At 26.8% G+C, this 20855-nt stretch overlaps 1 protein-coding gene across 6 annotated transcripts in view; it reads right to left on the minus strand.

Moving 5' to 3' along the window:
• LOC145293166 (uncharacterized) overlaps window positions 1-20855 on the minus strand; it is a 333600-nt gene that overhangs the window by 489 nt on the left and 312256 nt on the right. For 3 of the 6 annotated variants that reach the window (XM_080139622.1, XM_080139625.1, XM_080139624.1), the window contains 3 exons: window positions 16098-16246; window positions 12555-13642; window positions 1202-1400 (listed from right to left, as the gene is read on the minus strand). In XM_080139622.1, coding sequence (XP_079995748.1) covers window positions 12648-13642; window positions 16098-16246 — 1144 coding nt within the window. In that variant the 3' untranslated portion in view covers window positions 1202-1400; window positions 12555-12647. Of the gene's footprint in view, window positions 1401-12554; window positions 13643-16097; window positions 16247-20855 lie in introns of all 6 variants that reach the window. The other 3 variants (XM_080139627.1, XM_080139628.1, XM_080139626.1) reach the window with 2 other exon arrangements.

Consider the following 20855-nt stretch of genomic DNA (forward strand, 5'->3'; position numbering starts at 1 on the left):
CAGTTTTGATATTTCTTGTTTTGCGTTTGTTTGTTTTCACATACACAAATTATTAAAAAAAATAATAAAAATCAGTCATTCCCTGGACTCAAACATGATAAATTTGATTTAAAATTATGCACACCTCTTCATTTCATGAAACCTTTTACTATGGAATAAGGTTGTCAAAAGTACTAAAACTTTGATACGTCTTTTAAATGATACAACTATTTTTTTGTTTGATATGAAAGCCATATACAGTTCAACTTTTATTCCTTTGTTTTGTACTTGTGACTTCCTGTTAGCCACCTAAAACATTTTGCTCTCCCCTCCCTTACCCCTGGTCAGATTTTTTTTATCTAGCTGTTGGCAAGTTAAGATATACTTCCTCTTTTTCCTACCGTGCTGTTCATTTCACTTTCGATGCAACACTCAATCCGGTTTTTTGTTTTGCTTAAACGTTTGTGAACTCATTCTACAGTGGTATCATTATATGATTTTGAAATATTAGTAAGAGTAATATCACATATCATTTTTTTATATTACTACTACTACTACTACTACTGCAGAGTTTCCCCAAAACCAAACTGGAACTTTAGCATACTTTACATATATAAATTATTGTTGGCAATAGAAAACTGTTGCAGTGTTGTTAAAACAGAAGAAAATCATAAATGTCTGATACAACGAACAATGTGCTCATTTTGTGAGCAACTGTACATCACTAGACAATCTGGTCAACTTGGCTGATGTGGAACATTTCTATGCAAATACTTAAGCTTGTCTAAATTTAAATTTCCATTTTCTTTTGTTGGGATAGATGGATTACGGCGTATTGACGTGAAAATTTTCGTATCATAACAATCCTACTATGGAATGTCATTTTATTTACTTGCTTTTTAATTCTTGTCTTTATTATTTTTTATATGAATGTAATATGTCAACAAATGAGAATGTGATTGAAAAACATTTGGAGTTGAATTTTATTTAGAGTCGACTGGTGTCCTCATTCTGGATTTTTTTGCCACAATGTATCTTCTGAAAAAGGTTTGAGAATACTGCAGACAGAAACAAAACAGATGAAGGCAAAACTAAATCTTTTCTTTTCTTTTTGTAAAAGTCTTGGATAGCAGGTTTATCATACAGCAGTGTCCAATTTAGGAGTAGCAGCAGTTAACAATAAATTTGTGGAGAACCAATGTTTTTACAGTCGATTTAAAAAAAAAAAAAAAAAAAAAATGACAAAAAGGCTTTTTTTTTCTGGTTCTTTCCTTGAAGAATGAGGAGCAGAATGTCGATTATTTAGGTAATTATTAGCAGTTAACCTGACAAAATGTCTTCAACGTAAAGGTCTTTTTCACCAAAAACCGTCTTCAAATAGTCAGTTGATGGAGTTCCAGCCCAGGTTTTCCTACGCTCCACTGAAAAAAAAAAAAAAAGTTTAATTTCCTCTCTCTCTCTCTCTCTCTTTTTTTTTTTTTAAATGTAGATATAAACAATTTTCTAATTAAAAAAATATGCAAATAAAAATGATTCTTTGCATCATCTACTATATATTTTTAACATAGACTTTCATTATCTTTTGAATAGTAGACAAAAAAATGAAACGAATTGTTTTCAGATTTTTATGTTTATTTATTAAAAAATTATACATCAATTTATATTTATTACTAAAAATATGTATTTTAGTATGAATAATTTTTCTAAATTAGGGTGTGGTCCCCAATGTGCAACTTTTACATTTATTTTCTAACCCCACTAATAAAATTCAAACGAGTTACCAGCAAATTTGAAATTACGAGGAGCCTTCAATAAGTTTCCAGACATTTTTTGGAAAATTGTCATAGACTCTTAAAAATTCAGTATGTTATTGCTATACATCTTATGAGATTACCGACCAATTTTTATGATTTCACATTTAAATGAACAGCTACAGCAGGAATTGGAATACACCCTGCTAAAGCCTGATTGTCACAACTGGTGAATTTCAAAAATGCAATCTGGACGTGAGGACACTTTAGAAGAACAACATGCAATAAAAATCTGTTTTAAACTTGAAAAATGCCACAGAAACATATGGAATGCTTCAGACTGCTTTTGGACAATCTTGCATGAATTGAGCATCAGTTTTTGAATGGCATAAGAGATTCAAGGAAGGCATGGAGTCTGTGATAGATGATGAGGTGTGGGAGGAGTAAGAAAGAACGCTAGAGTTGATTGGCCAAATAAAGAATTTCATGGATAAGGACCATCATATGTCTATAGAGACAATAAGTGCACAGTTTGATGTCAGTGTGGGAACTGTACACAAATTTATTTGTGAGTAACTGAAGATGCCGAAGATTTGCGCAAAGTTTGTCCCAAGAGTGCTCAGAGCAAATCAGAAAGAAAGACGTCATGACAGCAGTGAGATGGTCAAGCTGCTCAATTCAGATCCTACAGTTCTTGATGCTCTGGTGACCTGCAATGAAAGCTGAATCTACTGCTATGACTTAAAGACCAAGAGGCAGAATTCCCAGTGCAAGAATGCTGGTTTTCCCAGACCCAAGAAGGCCATCCAGAAACTTATGATGATCCCTTTTACTGATAGCACGGGCATGATCCACATGCATTGGGATCCCACTTGACAGACAGTCAACAAGGAATATTATATTAAGCTTTTAAGGGAGCTCAGGAAGAGATTCCGTCTGAAGAAACCAGCACTCTCCAAAGCAAGTCAGTGGTATTTTCACGAGGACAATACACTAATCCACAATTCCATCCTTGTCACTATTTGACCAACATTCACGTCAAGACAGTTCCTCACCCTCCCTATAGTCCAGACCTTGCTCCCTGTGACTTTTGGTTATTCCCTAAGCTCAAGGAAAACCTTAGAGGTTGTCTTTATGAAACAATTTAGAAGATGAAAGAGGCTGTGACAAGGGTCATTGACGCACTCACAGAAGATTTCCATAGGCCTTCCAAAAGTTACAGCTGGAGGAGATTACTTCTAAGGAGACTAAAGTTTCATGTGTGTACTATCAATAAAAGTGCCGATACGAAAAAGTCTGGAAACTTATTGAAGGCACTTCATAAGTTACTTTGTTTCTCTTTTTAGATGAACAAAATCCTTAACTTCATTTTGGTTTGAATATTTGGAAAGGAAGGACTCACCCTAACCCAAGATTCCAATTAATAAAAACAAAACATAAAATCCGGAATTAAAAAAAAAAGAAACACAAAGTGATGGACTTGAAACAAGGGCCATAACTCCTTTGAAATTCTGCTTCAAGTTATCTCTCCTTTTCCGAAAGAAGGTAAGAATTGTGCTGAAACAAATTCAATTCTAGTCTAAGCCATTAAATCTAGAGTGTATATCAAGGACAGGAGAGGGCGAGGGCCAATCATATATAACGATTATGTTATTAATACATGTCAAATGATTTTTAATAAAATATTTACATCTTAACGTGGTTTCAAAGATATTGTATCTGTTTATTCAAAATTTATATTAGTGATCTACTCGTTAAATGAGCAAGGACATTGCTGGTAGTGTTTAGGCATAGCAAAGTTTATACAAAGATTTTAATTAGAATATTTCACGAACAAGATGTCAAGAAGCCCAGAGATATACAAAGTGCAAGATATCTGGCTCAGTAGATTTTTATTTATAAGTTGGTTTTTTCTTAGGAGGGAATGTCTGAACAAATGCTGTGCCCAAGTGCAAATATGCACAAATTGCTCTGAGCCTTTAGAACATACAAGATTTATATAAAAATTAATGAATCGTATATATATATATATATATATATATATATACACACACACACACCCACACACACTTTTCATGTTTGAAACTCTGATTGATAAGTATTACATCAATAAAGGTGGAATTTTCGACCTTCACCCCATAACAAATAACAGTAAAAACTTGTAAAATAAAATTAATTGTAATTTTTGCAGTATTCTCAAGAAGAAAGATTCTAAAAAAAAAAAAAAATCTTTTTACTCTTCATAAAACTGGTGAATTTTCCAAAAATTTCTCAAAAAGCTAAAAACGGGAAAATTGGAACCAAATGTTATTTCTACATATTTTGACGTAAACAATGAAAACGCAATTTTTTAAATTCTCTCAAAAATCAAATAATTGATCCATTTTGTTAATTTTTTTACAGAAAAAAAAAAAAAAAGTTAAACTATATATAAAAACTGAAATAAAATAATAAACAAAAAAAAAAAAAATCCTCATATTTACCCCCAACCCCTCCCATCTTATTAGATTTTCTTTTTAGTGGGGAAATAAAATATATTCAATTTTGGCTCACAAACGTTGCCGATTTTTATACGATTTTTTGGAAAAAAAAAAGTTAGAAAATATATTAAAATTATTTAAGTTTTACGAAATTTAAAAAAACTATTTATCTACATTTAAGTTTTTACCTGTGCAATTTCAAACAATTTCTGAAATTGTTACTTTTTTTTTTTTAAATGATTGAATTTGTCAAGGTTTGTGAAAAAAAAAAAAAAAAAAAGGGGAAGATTCGGTCTTAAAACTTACCATGATAAACAGAAAATTGTACTGTTATTAAAAAAAAATTCTTTTTACATCGATGTTATTTTTTAATAGTGAATAATTAAAAAATATATTTAAAAATCAAATGTGAATAATTTTTTCTATGGAAGGCTGATGATGCAGTAATCTGTTCGCATTTCGCTAATAAAAGTCATACCATTAGTTATTTATTTTGTTAGAAAAAAAATATAATTTCTAAACCAAGTAACTGAAACAATTATGATTTAAGAATTAAATTCATTTGTGCATGTTTTACAAAGAATTGATATTTCTTAGAATAAGTAGGAATTTAATAAAAATAATTTAAATATTACTTTTCTGTGCTACAAATTACAATATTGAAAATTAATAATAAAGGAAATTTTGTTAATGGGTTCCATATCAAAAATTGTTTTAGATGTTGTCTACTTAAAATATGAAAATTTTCTGTATATCCATCTATGTATGTCTTTTTCATAATATTTCAAGCCAAAGGTAAAACTTTTACTGTTATATTTCACTTGAATAATGATTGAACAAAAACTTTAAAAAGATATATATTTGTACTAAGTTTTTTATTCCTTATATTTTTAATGTTTTATAAGACCTGTTCTACGTATATCTGCGATGCCATGTTAATTTCTCATTTTTTTATGTTTTGATTATTTTGCGACGTTCAAATCACATTTCATCCATTTTATTCAGTGTAAAATAAAGAATGTTTATATGCGATTTTAACCCTGCTCCTTCCTCTTTGATATAGAGTAAAAGTTATGATGAATTAATTTCATTTTACTAGTCTTTACTTGTATTTTTTTATGGGTGTCAGCAATTAGTGTCATACCTACTGATTAAGAATAAATTGATTTTAAATATTTAGTACTTTGCATAAGAGCAAAAAAATAATAACTTTCATTAAATGCATTCAAATATAATTTCAAACTTTCGAAAGTTACATTTGATAAAGCACTAGAATTTATTCATTTAGGGTCGACCATCATATTTTATAGTCAAGGGGAGGCAACTGTTTGTCTTCACATACTTTCTTAGAAGTCAGCCTTTTTCATAAAACAAATGTGTTTGTCATATATGAAATATTAGTTGGTTGTATCTTTAATCGATTATTAGACTAAATACGAGTTAATCAACGTTTATTACCTATACAGTTGAATAATACAAAATACATGCTAAAATAGAATTTAGTTTTGTGATTGAGTTATATTTTTTAAATTGTTTTAACGTTCTAATTGGCTGTAATTTGTAAGTAATTGAATCTGTCATCCACCTCTCACTATGTTGATTCTCTAATATTTATTAATATCTTCATAAAGATTTAAAGGAAAAATAATTCTTTTCTTAGCGTAGCCATCTAATTTATATACCATGTTTGTACACACCACAATCAGATTTATAAATTAGCTGACAAAATAAGTCGCTCTACGAATAATAAAGCATAATAATACTTATAAAACTAAGGATGAAATAATAAAAAACCTTTTATTTTTAGTTATGCAAAAAGAATATTTTAAAAACTGTATCAGTTTATGAATTTTTGAATGGCGTCGAAGTAAAATAAATAATGATAATAATAATAATAAATAATAATAATGATAATTAGTCGAAGTAAAATAAATAATTATAATAATAATAATAAATAAAATAAATAATGATAATAATAATAATAAATAAAATAAATAATGATAATAATAATAATAAATAAAATAATGATAATAATAATAATAAATAAAATAAATAATGATAATGATAATAATAAATAAAATAAATAATGATAATGATAATAATAATAAATAAAATAAATAATGATAATGATAATAATAAATAAAATAAATAATGATAATAATAAATAAAATAAATAATGATAATGATAATAATAATAATAAATAAAATAATGATAATAATAATAATAAATAAAATAAATAATGAAAATGATAATAATAAATAAAATAAATAATGATAATGATAATAATAAATAAAATAAATAATGATAATGATAATAATAATAATAAATAAAATAAATAATGATAATGATAATAATAAATAAAATAAATAATGATAATGATAATAATAAATAAAATAAATAATGATAATAATAATAATAAATAAAATAAATAATGATAATGATAATAATAATAATAAATAAAATAAATAATGATAATGATAATAAATAAAATAAATAATGATAATGATAATAAATAAAATAAATAATGATAATAATAATAATAATAAATAAAATAATGATAATAATAATAATAAATAAAATAAATAAAATAATGATAATAATAATAATAAATAAAATAATGATAATAATAATAATAAATAAAATAAATAATGATAATGATAATAATAAATAAAATAAATAATGATAATGATAATAATAAATAAAATAAATAATGATAATAATAATAATAATAAATAAAATAAATAATGATAATGATAATAATAATAATAAATAAAATAAATAATGATAATGATAATAATAAATAAAATAAATAATGATAATGATAATAATAAATAAAATAAATAATGATAATGATAATAATAATAATAAATAAAATTAATAATGATAATGATAATAATAAATAAAATAAATAATGATAATGATAATAATAAATAAAATAAATAATGATAATAATAATAATAAATAAAATAAATAATGATAATGATAATAATAATAATAAATAAAATAATGATAATAATAATAATAAATAAAATAAATAATGATAATAATAATAATAATAAATAAAATAAATAATGATAATGATAATAATAATAATAAATAAAATAATGATAATAATAATAATAAATAAAATAAATAATGATAATAATAAATAAAATAAATAATGATAATGATAATAATAAATAAAATAAATAATGATAATGATAATAATAAATAAAATAAATAATGATAATGATAATAATAAATAAAATAAATAATGATAATAATAATAATAAATAAAATAATGATAATAATAATAATAAATAAAATAAATAATGATAATAATAATAATAAATAAAATAAATAATGATAATGATAATAATAATAATAAATAAAATAATGATAATAATAATAATAAATAAAATAAATAATGATAATAATAAATAAAATAAATAATGATAATGATAATAATAAATAAAATAAATAATGATAATAATAATAATAAATAAAATAAATAATGATAATGATAATAATAAATAAAATAAATAATGATAATGATAATAATAAATAAAATAAATAATGATAATAATAATAATAAATAAAATAATGATAATAATAATAATAATAAATAAAATAAATAATGATAATAATAATAATAAATAAAATAAATAATGATAATGATAATAATAATAATAAATAAAATAATGATAATAATAATAATAAATAAAATAAATAATGATAATAATAATAATAAATAAAATAAATAATGATAATGATAATAATAATAATAAATAAAATAATGATAATAATAATAATAAATAAAATAAATAATGATAATAATAAATAAAATAAATAATGATAATGATAATAATAAATAAAATAAATAATGATAATGATAATAATAAATAAAATAAATAATGATAATGATAATAATAAATAAAATAAATAATGATAATGATAATAATAAATAAAATAAATAATGATAATAATAATAATAAATAAAATAATGATAATAATAATAATAAATAAAATAAATAATGATAATAATAATAATAAATAAAATAAATAATGATAATGATAATAATAATAATAAATAAAATAATGATAATAATAATAATAATAAATAAAATAAATAATGATAATAATAATAATAAATAAAATAAATAATGATAATGATAATAATAATAATAAATAAAATAATGATAATAATAATAATAAATAAAATAAATAATGATAATAATAAATAAAATAAATAATGATAATGATAATAATAAATAAAATAAATAATGATAATGATAATAATAAATAAAATAAATAATGATAATGATAATAATAAATAAAATAAATAATGATAATGATAATAATAAATAAAATAAATAATGATAATGATAATAATAAATAAAATAAATAATGATAATGATAATAATAATAATAAATAAAATAAATAATGATAATGACCAAGTGAATCACAGGTACGTTTAGTATTTTTATAAAATACTAAAAAAATTTTTTAAAATAATAATTGTTCAAACATTTCCCTTTTTAAATATTTATTTGTATATATATGACAAAATAAAAAAAACATCAATTTGTAAACTGATATGTTTAAGCATCGGTGTGTTTTTAGAAATTATTTACAAAAATATGATTTCGCTTATGTTTAAATTATAAGATCTTTTAGTAAATTAGTTTTATGATATCTAAATTCATATTAGTATTTATAATAGTAGTAATAATACAAAAGGACATAAAAAATTGTTAAATAAAAAAATAAAAAAATTATTTTCAAATGTTTTTTTTTTAAATCCATGCAATTTTTCTTCATTGTTTAACATGTCAATTTGTTCATGAAATGAAGTTGCAGAAACCTTTGTTCATGCAAATCTAAGACATGAAATGAAGTTGCAGAAACATGCTTGTCGGATTAGAAAAGATTTTATTTGATTGGTATTTTAGTTCTGAAATCAAACTAAAGATTCTTTCGGATATTGAGCATTGGAGTAGGAATATAGAAATCTTGAATCAATCATTACAATCATTTGGTCTTGGTGATAAGATTACCTTGTCATTAGAGTTCGGCTGACAGAGTTTATGCTGGTTTCACTCCTCTTGGTGTGCTTTCATTTTCCTGGTTGTGCTAAAGCATTCAATATTTAATCTAGTTAATTAATAGCCATTTCTTTTTTTCTTTTTTTTTTTTTCATACAGATAAAGGTTAACCAACTTTATTTTTTTAAAAAAGGTCAAACTAATCTTTACAAACCAAGAGATCAAATTGACATCATCATTTAGATAATTAAAAGATTTGTGGATTTTTTTAAAATGAAATTCAAAATAAAATTTTCTTTTTTCTTCTTTTTTTTTTTTACATAGGAAAGATCGGATCTTCTTTTCTCTAAATAATATTAACAAGAATACAATCATTTATTAATGATATTCAAAATACAACCCTGAATTCTATTATTGCAACAGAGGTTTTCAAATGTTTTTCAAGATGAATAAGTCGACCATAGATGAGAAAACATGAAAGCTCTTTTCTGTGGCTACCATACTGAAATGTAGGGGAGAGTAATACTTCTCCCTCAAAATATTTCATATGATGCCGAGTGTTTAGTGAAAAAAAAGCATAAGGTACAATTGAATCTTTAGTATGATTGATCAAGGATTGAACTCCAGTGTCTACCTGTGAGTGAACACATTACATTGAGCTGGTATGGTACAAAGTGTATAATAAATAACCTTTACCCTCAAATAGATTTTGGCCTTGACAACTTGAAACTCAGTAGTAATAATTAAAGAATAATAACAAACTTATACTTGTTTCTTTTTTGGTTTGATTAATGTAATCTTTGATTATAAGAAATCAAAATCTAAAAGAAATTGAAAAGTAATTTAATATTTTTGAAAATAAAATATTAAGTAAATATTTTAGCTTTTGAAATGATTACATTTTAAAATATCCATTTCACTATAAATTAGTGACACAAAATAAAATTGTTTTAAGAAAATGTTTTAAAATATTTTCAATTAGAATTTAAGAAATTCTGATCATGCAGATTGATTAAAAAAGGAAAATGCAAACACCAAAAATCATTTCTCAGAGTTTGTACATGCAAGTGTGTGAAAAGCAAACTATAATTTCACAGGACATCCATCAATTGGTATGATTATTGTAAGAAATAGATCAGAATAATAGTCATATATCATAGATCAGAACTTCTGGTTTGGATTAGCGTACTTTCTTTATTGTCAATGATGACGGTCAGATTATGATTGGTATGATTGTTGTAAGAATAATAGTCATATATCATAGATCAGAATAATAGTCATATATCATAGATCAGAACTTCTGGTTTGGATTAGCGTACTTTCTTTATTGTCAATGATGACGGTCAGATTATGATATGCACATAATTTCATCCTGATACAAAAGTAAAACGTCATGTAACACCTATGGGTTCAAATACAACATGCAATTCTACCCATTGAAAAGAATTTTAATTTGTTTTTGTATAGTATTGCTTTCATATAAATAATTGGGAACCTCTGTGTTTATTTGTCCTAAGCTATAAAATTGGTTGGAAGTTGGAGTTGACACTGTTTAATTATGAAAAAAACAAACAAAAAACAAACAAAAAAAAATACGATTCTCTGATGACTTCCTGCAACAATAAAACAAACGTGTATGTGTGTTGGTGCATCAGTAACATTAATAACAATAATTATTTCAATATTCATAAAGTTAGGTATATTTATATGTACAAGATTTATATTTACAAGATTTATTTCGAAATTAATCAACCAATCATCATGAATTTTGAAATAGATGTAAAGGGGTTTAAATGTGGGCCATACTTAGTTTAATTTAATTTTATGCAAAAGAGATAAAAATGAGACGTAAGCTCTTGATGAAAATTCAGATACTTCGAATTTTTGCAAAAATTTAGCCATATATATTAGACATCAATTAAATATTCAAGTTTTCAGTTTTTATGGAATATTTTAAAGTTTATTTTGGAGGGGGGATCATAATATGGTCACAACATCCTACTTGTAAATTTAAATATTTCAGATGTGCATTGAATTTTATTCATAGTCATTAGACAAGTAAAATTCTCTTAATTTCAATTTCTTCTTAAGACACCTTAAGTTTAAGCCTACAAAAGAAAGACTTGATTTGAGACATTTTTTTAGAATTTTGAAATGAATTTTGATTAAAATTATAACATGGATTCTAAGCATAAGATTTAGTATCATTACATCTTGATCTTCATAAGGAAACATAAAAGTGGTGTAAGACTGTTCCTGTTTGTGGAATTAATTTTACCCACCTTGGGACGAGTATTCTCACTCTCTCCCAAATGTATTAAGTTCAGGTATATTGTTAACAATAACTATAAACAATATTTCTTCAAAAGTGCTCAATATGAGTGTAAAGATTTTATATAAATAAAATATAAACATTGTACGTAGTCTACACGGATCAATCAATGGAATGAAGGAAAATTTGATTTTTTTTACTACAAAATTCATTCTGAGTTCTAACGAAACATGAAAATGTCGAAATGTTGATTGGTCAGCATAGATTCCTCACAATGTTTATGTAATTTATATATAACGTGAATTGTTATTTCAATCTGGAATGTTTAAGAGCATAAAAAACAATAATAATTGAAATATAGGAGTTAAAATTGATATCAAATCAATTTTTATAATTAAAATAAAAAAATCATAGGAACTATTAAACAAAAAATATTCTTTGTTGTGTTTATTTGATAAGAATGACAATGAATTTCATATTTATTCTGATCCATTCTTTTTATATAATAACAGTCTGCACTTGAACACAACATTTAAAACCTGGGTATGTCTATTTCATGAGAGAGAGAACTCTATCCTTATACATATATCAGCTAATACAATTCTTTTTAATCTCTCTTAGTATGTGTGTGTGTGTGTGTGTGTGTGTGTGTGTGTGTGTGTGTGTGTGTGTGTGTGTGTGTGTGTGTGTGTGTGTGGTAAAGAATAAATAAATGATATCAATTACTTCCACCTTTCTAGTTATTACTTTCAGGTAACAACAAATTCTAGTTTAAACTGTTAATCAAAAAATTGAAAAAAAGGTATTATTACTAACATTACTTAGACCATGCAGAGTGAGAAGTGAATTTGAAAAATAAAAGTGGGGATTGATGATAAAGTATGGGTTACATCTAAGCTAAAGGTCATGCTGATTTATTAAAGGCCACAACAGGAAAAAGGTTTTAATATTCTTGAAGGAGTTGCATGCTTCTTCCAAAACAACAAATAAAGATATACGATTCTATGCCAAGGAAAGTTGGGGGTGCTAGTATTGCATTCTGTTACCTGTAACTCTTTCTTCATCTTACTCCACTTTTTTTAAAAGGTTGGATGGCTAATTGAACATTTTCCAAATATCTTTCACTTCAACAGAAATATTCATACACTGGTAGGATTAATTTTCAAAATCTCTTCTGCAAGTCGATAAAAAACTTCCAAATCTTCAATATCTTCAGGATTTTCCTCAAACAAGCAATTCAAAGATATAGACGAGGTAGGGATTTTCTGGATCAAATCTGATCTTTGAGTTAAAGATTCTGATGGTGATGAATCCAGTATTTGTTTTGGTGGAGAATGCAGACGAAGGTCATTGAGTGCAGATTCAACAGTAAGAAAGTTCACTGCGTGTAAATTTTCATCTTTTAAATTTGGAGTAGAATTAAACATGACATGACGTTTCCGTTTTTTGTGGATCGAAGATGCAGGTTCCAAATTTAGAGCATCCAATGATGGAATAATTTCTACACGGTTTGGAAGTTCCTCTTTGACAATAGATCCTGTTCCATCCTTTAGTAATGATTCCAAGTACTTCCAGACCGATGCTTTGGTTCCTTTCTCTTCAGCTGAAGGTTTGGTCAAATCACTGAGCGGGTACTTTTTGAATTTGTTAAAAATTACTTCAGTTTCAAAAAAAGGTGGGTTCTTCAATGTTCTCAAAGAACCTGCTTTTATTCTGGAATGGCAAGCCGAAAGAGTGGGGAATTTTTGGGAAAAGGATTTGGAATTGGGTCTTTGATGAGACATTCTATGCACATTAGCACTGTTGTCCTCCTTGAGGTGAGTACAACAGGAATTTCTGGCCAGGAATTCCATTAGACAAGAAGACTCTGACACAAGATCGGCAAGTAAGAGTTGGAAAACGCTTAACGTTAATTTAGAGTTTATTTTTGGCGACGGTGGTTTATTTGAAGAATCTAACTTTATAATCGAAGTAGTAGTAGTAGTAGAATTGGTTGTAGTAGTAGAGGTCTCTTGGAGTTGAGAAGGTTTCATAGTGTTACAAGAAACCACATTAAGATCAGGACTGTTGTGCGTCTTGCCTTTTGTGACATGGCTGGCTTTGCCAGTTTTCACTGCTGAAGAAGGATTGCGTCCTTCAAATATAAATGAAATTTAGTTATGAACAGAAAGTATTGACAAAAAAAAAAAAAAATCAGAGTTTTATAGTTTCTGCTTTAATTAAACAACATTATGGCATCTCTTTTTCTTTTTCATCACTAAAGTTTTAAAAGACCTCCTGAATCTTAGTTGATGTTAATATTTTTAAAAGTAAATTAGATGAATGTAACCTTATGCATGCCATGACAATAGTCTACTTTTTGGGGAGGAATGATTTTCCCTTCGATAGTTCAAATACTTGTTTATTTAAAACAAATATAAAATGATCAACAACATTAAAAATCAATTGAAGTCAATGAAATAAAAGAGAAACAAGTCATACTTGTTTAGTGTAACTAATGTGACTTATGATCATCCCATAATAATGTCTGTGCTGTCATAACTGATAAAGAAAACAGATTTTCACTCACCCTAACCCACCACGACAGAAATTGGCTTGAATGCAAAGGATATTTGTTATATAAATAGAAAAAAACGATTCTTAAATTTTGATTTGAATTGATTTTCTCTCTTTAACAGTAATTTTACAAAGATACTCCCCAAATAAATAAGACATAGTCAATTTTATAAGGGACCATTCATCCAGGAAGACTATTGCTAATAATAATATACAGCGTTCATATATTTATATTTGCTCTGTAACACTCAGATATTATCAGACAAAAATTTAGATATTAGTAATTCTGGAGCAAATATTCAAACTGCTTCAGTTGGGTTAGTGTTCTTACAACTAAACGAATAGTTGAAAAAAAAAAAAAGTCTTAATTTTTTTTAATAAAAAATAAATTTATAAATATATTTATTTTCTTCAAGTTTATTTTAACTCATTTTAAATGGAAAAATTATTTTTATCATGACAAACACTTATTGGATTTTTAAGATTATGAAATTTTATCCAGAACCACCATATTTTTTATCAGTCAAAAACACAATGTTAAAATAAATTTCAGTATTATTAAAATGATTTGAATTTATGACAAAAATGTTTATATTAAAATCTATTTACTTTATAAGGTTCATTTTTAATGTGGAGGAGATCCAGCTCCCCAAAAGTATTCTTCTGGATGAGAAAAAAAAATGTTCCAGTTGCGAAAGATTTCTTCAGCTCTAATAAGTACTACAGAATAGATACTTTAATCCTGGCCCAATGGAAAAAGTCAATAAAAAATCGTATGAAGTCTAAGAATTAAAAAAAAAAAAAAATGCTATGTTTGCTAACAAGTAAAAAGTAAATATCAAATGTTAGGAAGTTGGAGTTGTTGTCAGAGCTGCATTTTTGTTAAAACAAACTGAGTTGAGAGCCAGATTTTGTTTTGGTAAATAACTTATTTTTCTATTTCTTGTCACAAATTAACAATGAACTTCCATACGTTTTAACAGATGAAAATCACTTTTCATCAGTAATTGCGTTGTGATTGAGAAAGTGATCTAACAATGAAAAACACAGAAAGTTCAACTAATGATTAAATAAAAAAACAAATTTGTTTTTATATTTTTACTGTTCAACTACATGAAAAAAAATATAGAAAAAATACAAATTATAAAATCTTGTTTCAAAATAACTTGAAAATAAAAAATGGGTGAGAAGATTTTTCGATATTCAAAAACAAATGTACATTTATAGTTTCATACAGTTGAAGATTATAAGAGATTTATCGAAAAACTGAATACATGATAAACTGTACATTATAAAATAAACCTTTAAATGCATATAATATATTCAAAATAATTTTTGAATTCATTAAACATAATTTTTCTGTTTAGAAGAGTAACATGAGTTGCTTTGATAAAATTAGATTAGAAAAAAAAAAACAACTTTTTTATGACTTCTATAAAAACAAATATAGATACTGAAGATATATTAATATATTTTTGTTTGAGTTGGCAAACACAGATACATACAAATATACAAATACACATGATCTTTTATATGCTAATTTAGCAGATTATCCTGCACATAGAAATATATATATATATATATATATATATATATATATATATATATATATATATGCATCTGTAAATACTAAAATTGCATATAATAGCAGAAATAATAGTAACAATGGAAGGAAAAATAGAAGTTGAAAAATTATTTGGTGTACTCCCTCTTAACTTACTAATTAAATATAAAATTGGACATGTTTCTTGATATTTTAAATCTGCATTTCCTGGTAAATAACCCTATGCATAAAATATTTAATAGAAATACCATTAAAAGCTTAATTATAGATATACAAATAATGTAGAGAAAATAATTAAGCATAATTAGACAGATATTAAACTGCAATGACAGAATTAATTAATACTTCTTAGAACATTATTAGACCCCCCCCCCCACCTAAAAAAATTAGAACCCTGAAAGATGCTGAACTGAAACTAGAATGAAGCTAAACATTGAATATATTTCATTCATAAACGATTTGTACTCACCTGCTGCAGCTTTACTCTTTTGGGTCACTTCTTTGGCAAGTTCTTGAGTGACCGTTAATAAATGCTCACGGACAATTCTTTCTTTAGCTATATGGTCATGGATCTTTTCAGGATGGTCTGCTGGAAATTGCTTGGTCCAGGAATGAAGGCTATAATCAGATCAACAAAAATTGAAAGTTTTAAAATTTTAATTTTACTAAATAAGCAAATAAGATTTTTTTTTATCAGTTAAGTGTTTTACAAAACTGCAAGGAATAAATTGTGAGAAACTTAATTCTAAAACGTATGAAACATAGAAATTGAATGGTGCTTGACAATTTATAGAATCTAGACAGACTTGAACTTCAAATGGATGGAATACGGTAAACTTTCAAAAAGTGCAACATGCAGGGAAAGATTGGGGTAGGGATCGATCTATCATTTTCGTTGACAGTTTACAATTTAAAATTAAAAAACATGTTAAATAGAATACAGGGTGAATCCCCCCCTCCCAAACAACATGTCATCCATGGAATTGATAATAAAATTCACAATCCTTTCTGTGATCCAACCATATTTGGTACTAATAAACTTCAATCTATGCCTGACTTGTCCACCAAGTTTCAACAATGAATGTTCAACAGTCTTTATTTTATCACTGTTCAATGTGCACCGCCTTGTTATAAACACACCTGGATATAATGTGCACTCCTTCTGGGGATTATTTTGATAAATATTATCTTTGAGATAACTGTGGAGGGCGGAGTAAAGTCCAGTGAGTGTGAAATCCATTTAGGATGAAACTTGTGAGATGATCACCAAAGTGTCCCCCACAATAAGTGATTTGAAGCATGCATAATTACTTCATTTTCATTCTTCAAAGAGTTTCTTTATTTGTCTTAAATTTCTTAACGACCACCAGATAGTGTTCAGTATTGATGAACACAGAGGTGCACATTTGAAGCGTAGATCATTGACCTATGATAAAGCAAATACTGTTGGATATTTAATTGAAATTGAGAAGACAAGATGCATTTTTAACAGGAGAATAATATGCAACCCAGAACAAATAATGGAGTTTCTTTTAATTTTTTCAGATTGTTTCAGATTGTTTGCAGTAACAAAGAACAAGAGAGAAAAGGAAGTAGAGCAATAATCGACAAGCTGGAGAAAAAGGTGTCAACAAAAAGAAAAGAAAGTTAGTAACTGATTACTACTACTGCTATGTGTCATCAACACAATAAGCCTGCTTTCTCTACACAAAGAATTGATCAATTGTAGTGCTACAAAACACTGATAACTCCTTGATATACATACACCTGACCAACTCAACAAGCAGCAAAATCCCACCCCTTCATGTTTGAAGCCTTCTATGCCAATAGTTTCTTCTGTTAGACTGCTAGACTTTGGAATACCCTCCCTGTTTCCTGCTTCTCTGACAGCATAAATGAAAAATGCAGAAGTTTAAATGTATTGTGAAAAGACATCTTGCTACTCAACTCCCCACTATCCCCTATTAGACATGAACTCAGTAGCTGCTTATGTTCAAGTGACAATCAATACGCCTTGTTTGAGGTGAAAAAGAATAAACAAATAAAAATCATTGTGGATACATTTTAAAACAGGAAAATCTATTTTTATTTATTGCGGACTATTATTCTCATCTTTATTGGTTGTTGTTTCACGTTTCGGCCAACTATTCCTCTGGCCTTCGTCAGGTGGTAACTGTGACGGATAAGAACTCTGAATCTCCTGACTGCATTCTCAGCAATCACTGCCATCCGGAGTTGTCTCACTACGTTTTGGCCAAGTAAGCCTCTGGCATGCTTTGGGTAGGATTGAAACCGCTATCTTCAGACAATGCTCATCTGGAACAGTAGAGATTCAACGTCTCTATCAACTGCACAACGGGCCCCGAAGGGCGATCAAGGTTGGATTTTTTGATCTTATAAATCCACATGTTTTTTTTTTTTTTAATTTTTATTTATTATCTGATTTTCCATGGTTGGGTCTGTACCGAATGGTATAAATATTATTTTAATTGGAATTCATTATTGAGATGAGTTTTATTTATATTTATTTATTGCGGACTATTATTCTCATCTTTATTGGTTGTTTCACAACGTTTCGGACAACTATTCCTCTGGCCTTCATCAAGTGGTAACCGCGACGGATAGGAACTTTGAATCTCCTGACTGCATTCTCAGCAATCACTGCCATAGGAATAGTTGTCCGAAACGTCGTGAAACAACAACTAATAAAAATGAGAATAATAGTCAGCAATAAATATAAATAATACTCATCTCAATAATGAATTCCAATTAAAATAATATATAGGAAAATCTGTTACAAAAAAAATGTCTCTTATTCATAGATGTTTTCAATTTTCAAGTTAAAACTTCCAGAATAAACAAGAACATTTTATGCTGAAGATGCTGCAACTCGATTTGTGCATTCATCAATGAAACTGCTATTCCAAGCGTGAAGAAGACTGATGAACTGACAGCTAGAAACTATTGTAGAGAGGCATGAAAGCATCTCAAATGTTATTAGAAAATTAAGCATAATAGACTGATAAATAGATTGACCTATTTTAGATTGGCTGCATTGAAAGACACATTCATTCAATCAGTACATTTAATGATGAAAACAAGATTTAAAACCAAAATGTGATGCGCATTTCATATCTAAAAAGTTTTATTACAGCACTTTTAAATTCTGATAGATTTATGAATTCAATTTAAAAAAAAAATCACTTGATTTTACATAAACAATTGATTACAGAATTTATCAGCCTGTGTTTGTTACATTACAATCAAATTTATTGATTATAAATTTTATCCAACCCAATGTTTTTCAGTAGTTTGAAGCTTTGAAGATCAATGTCAGCCAGTAAAAAACGGTTTACATTTCAAAAGGGTTGCAAAAACAATTCATATTTTTTTTTCTTTTACTAACTATAATATTTTTTTTTAATACATATCATCATAAACACATTAAAAAAAATTATTTTTCTGCTGATTTGTAACTCGGTTAAATTTAATGCCTACTTCTTTCATAGCATGTACAATCATTTTACAAAAATCTTCAAAATTCTGTGTTTCTTTTTACTATTAATTATTTCTAGTATTTTCTTGTCTAAATTTCATTCTATTTTTAGATTAAAGACTAGCAAGATAATGGAATAATGGACAAAGTCAAAACCTCTGTTGTAACAAACACTGAAAGCAATTGTAGAAAATATAACAAAATGTTGTTGGTGTTTCACGTTGTTAGACATTGTATCTATAAACACTTATTTGAATATATTATTCTATATAAATATGTGTGTGTGTGTGTGTGTGTATCTGTGCAAAAATCATCTTGAGTCGCATCTTCTGCTTGGAATTGCAAACCACGTGACATTTTTTGCCATTCTTTCTGATCCAGTGCAAGTCAGTTGACGGCTAACTGTTGAGAGATGTCCAATCAAAAACATTTTCTCTCCACCTTTGGCTTTCCTCTGCCTCTTTTGCCTTCTAACATATCCTCAAAGCATAACTTTGATGATAGGCTGATCATAGCCAAAAAGTTTAAGGGTTTTACAATCCAAAGCTTTTGTAAAATCGATAAAATTGATGTTTATTTAACTCGATTGATTTTTCAATCAATTGGCTAAGGGCAAAAATCTGTTCGACTGTGCCCCACCCAAGTTGATAGGCAGCTTGGGAATTAGGGAGGAATAAAGATCAGTTGTGATTCTGTTGCCAATGATAGTCATAAAGAGTTTATAAACATGGCTCAACAAATGTATAGGTTGTTGTCTATAGTTTTTACATTCAGACCTGTCATTCTTTTTGTACAAAACAATGATTAATGCTTTTAGAATGGAATTTTAGTTTCTAAAATAAGATTGAACAGATTATGAAGAATTAGGACCATAGCATCACCTCCAGCTTTTAAAAACTTTTGCTAGTGGATATCTTGTTCATGGCTGTTACGATTTCTTCTTTTGTTATAGATGGAATATATAGTTGGGAGTGGATCACAAGTGTTAGGGTCATCATATAAATCTTCGTGCCCATCTCTTTAAAATTTCTTCCTTGGAAGTTAAGATTTTTCCGTTTTTATATTACTGTTGGAGATGCCCCTCCATGGGATTAATGGACTATCTCATGACGTCACTTCCTCTGGTGACATCACTTCCGGTATGGAGTACCGGTGCCCGGCAGTCTGAGATTGGCATGCGACCAAGCAGGTCGGTTGCACACGCCCAACCGTTGAAGAGCAGTATTACTCAACTCTCTTTGCCTGTAATATATGTGAATACATGTTTCATTCCTAAAAATCCCGTGTTCCTTTCGTTTATTACCATTTAACCCCATAACAATTATGTTTGTGAGTTTTTAGTCATAGCGATGAAAAATTGTTTATCTGGGGATAAATTTGAAATTTTATCAATATCATCATTTGGTTGGTTCTATTCCTTCTGACTAGTTTTTTCATTTCTGCTTTTGGTATTTTGTATAGAGTTGAATCGTCTCCATACTTTATACGAACACTTTTCTTGTTATCAATTGCTCTCCTGATATCGGGTTGAATCCATTGTAGAACTGGTTGCTTAACAGGTGGCGTGACCTTTTCACCAGTTTCAATGCTTTTCATGTTCACTATATCTGAAAATTCTTCAACATCAATAAGAGGAGCATCTATTAAAGGTTGAAATCAGTTAGTAAACTCTATAGTAGGAAAAAATCATTAGTTTCAATGTTTTTCAAGACTTCAACATTATATTTCTTC

This window comes from Euprymna scolopes, chromosome 14 (genome assembly GCF_053919585.1).
Source record: "Euprymna scolopes isolate OS-2025 chromosome 14, ASM5391958v1, whole genome shotgun sequence".
NCBI lineage: Eukaryota > Metazoa > Mollusca > Cephalopoda > Sepiida > Sepiolidae > Euprymna > Euprymna scolopes.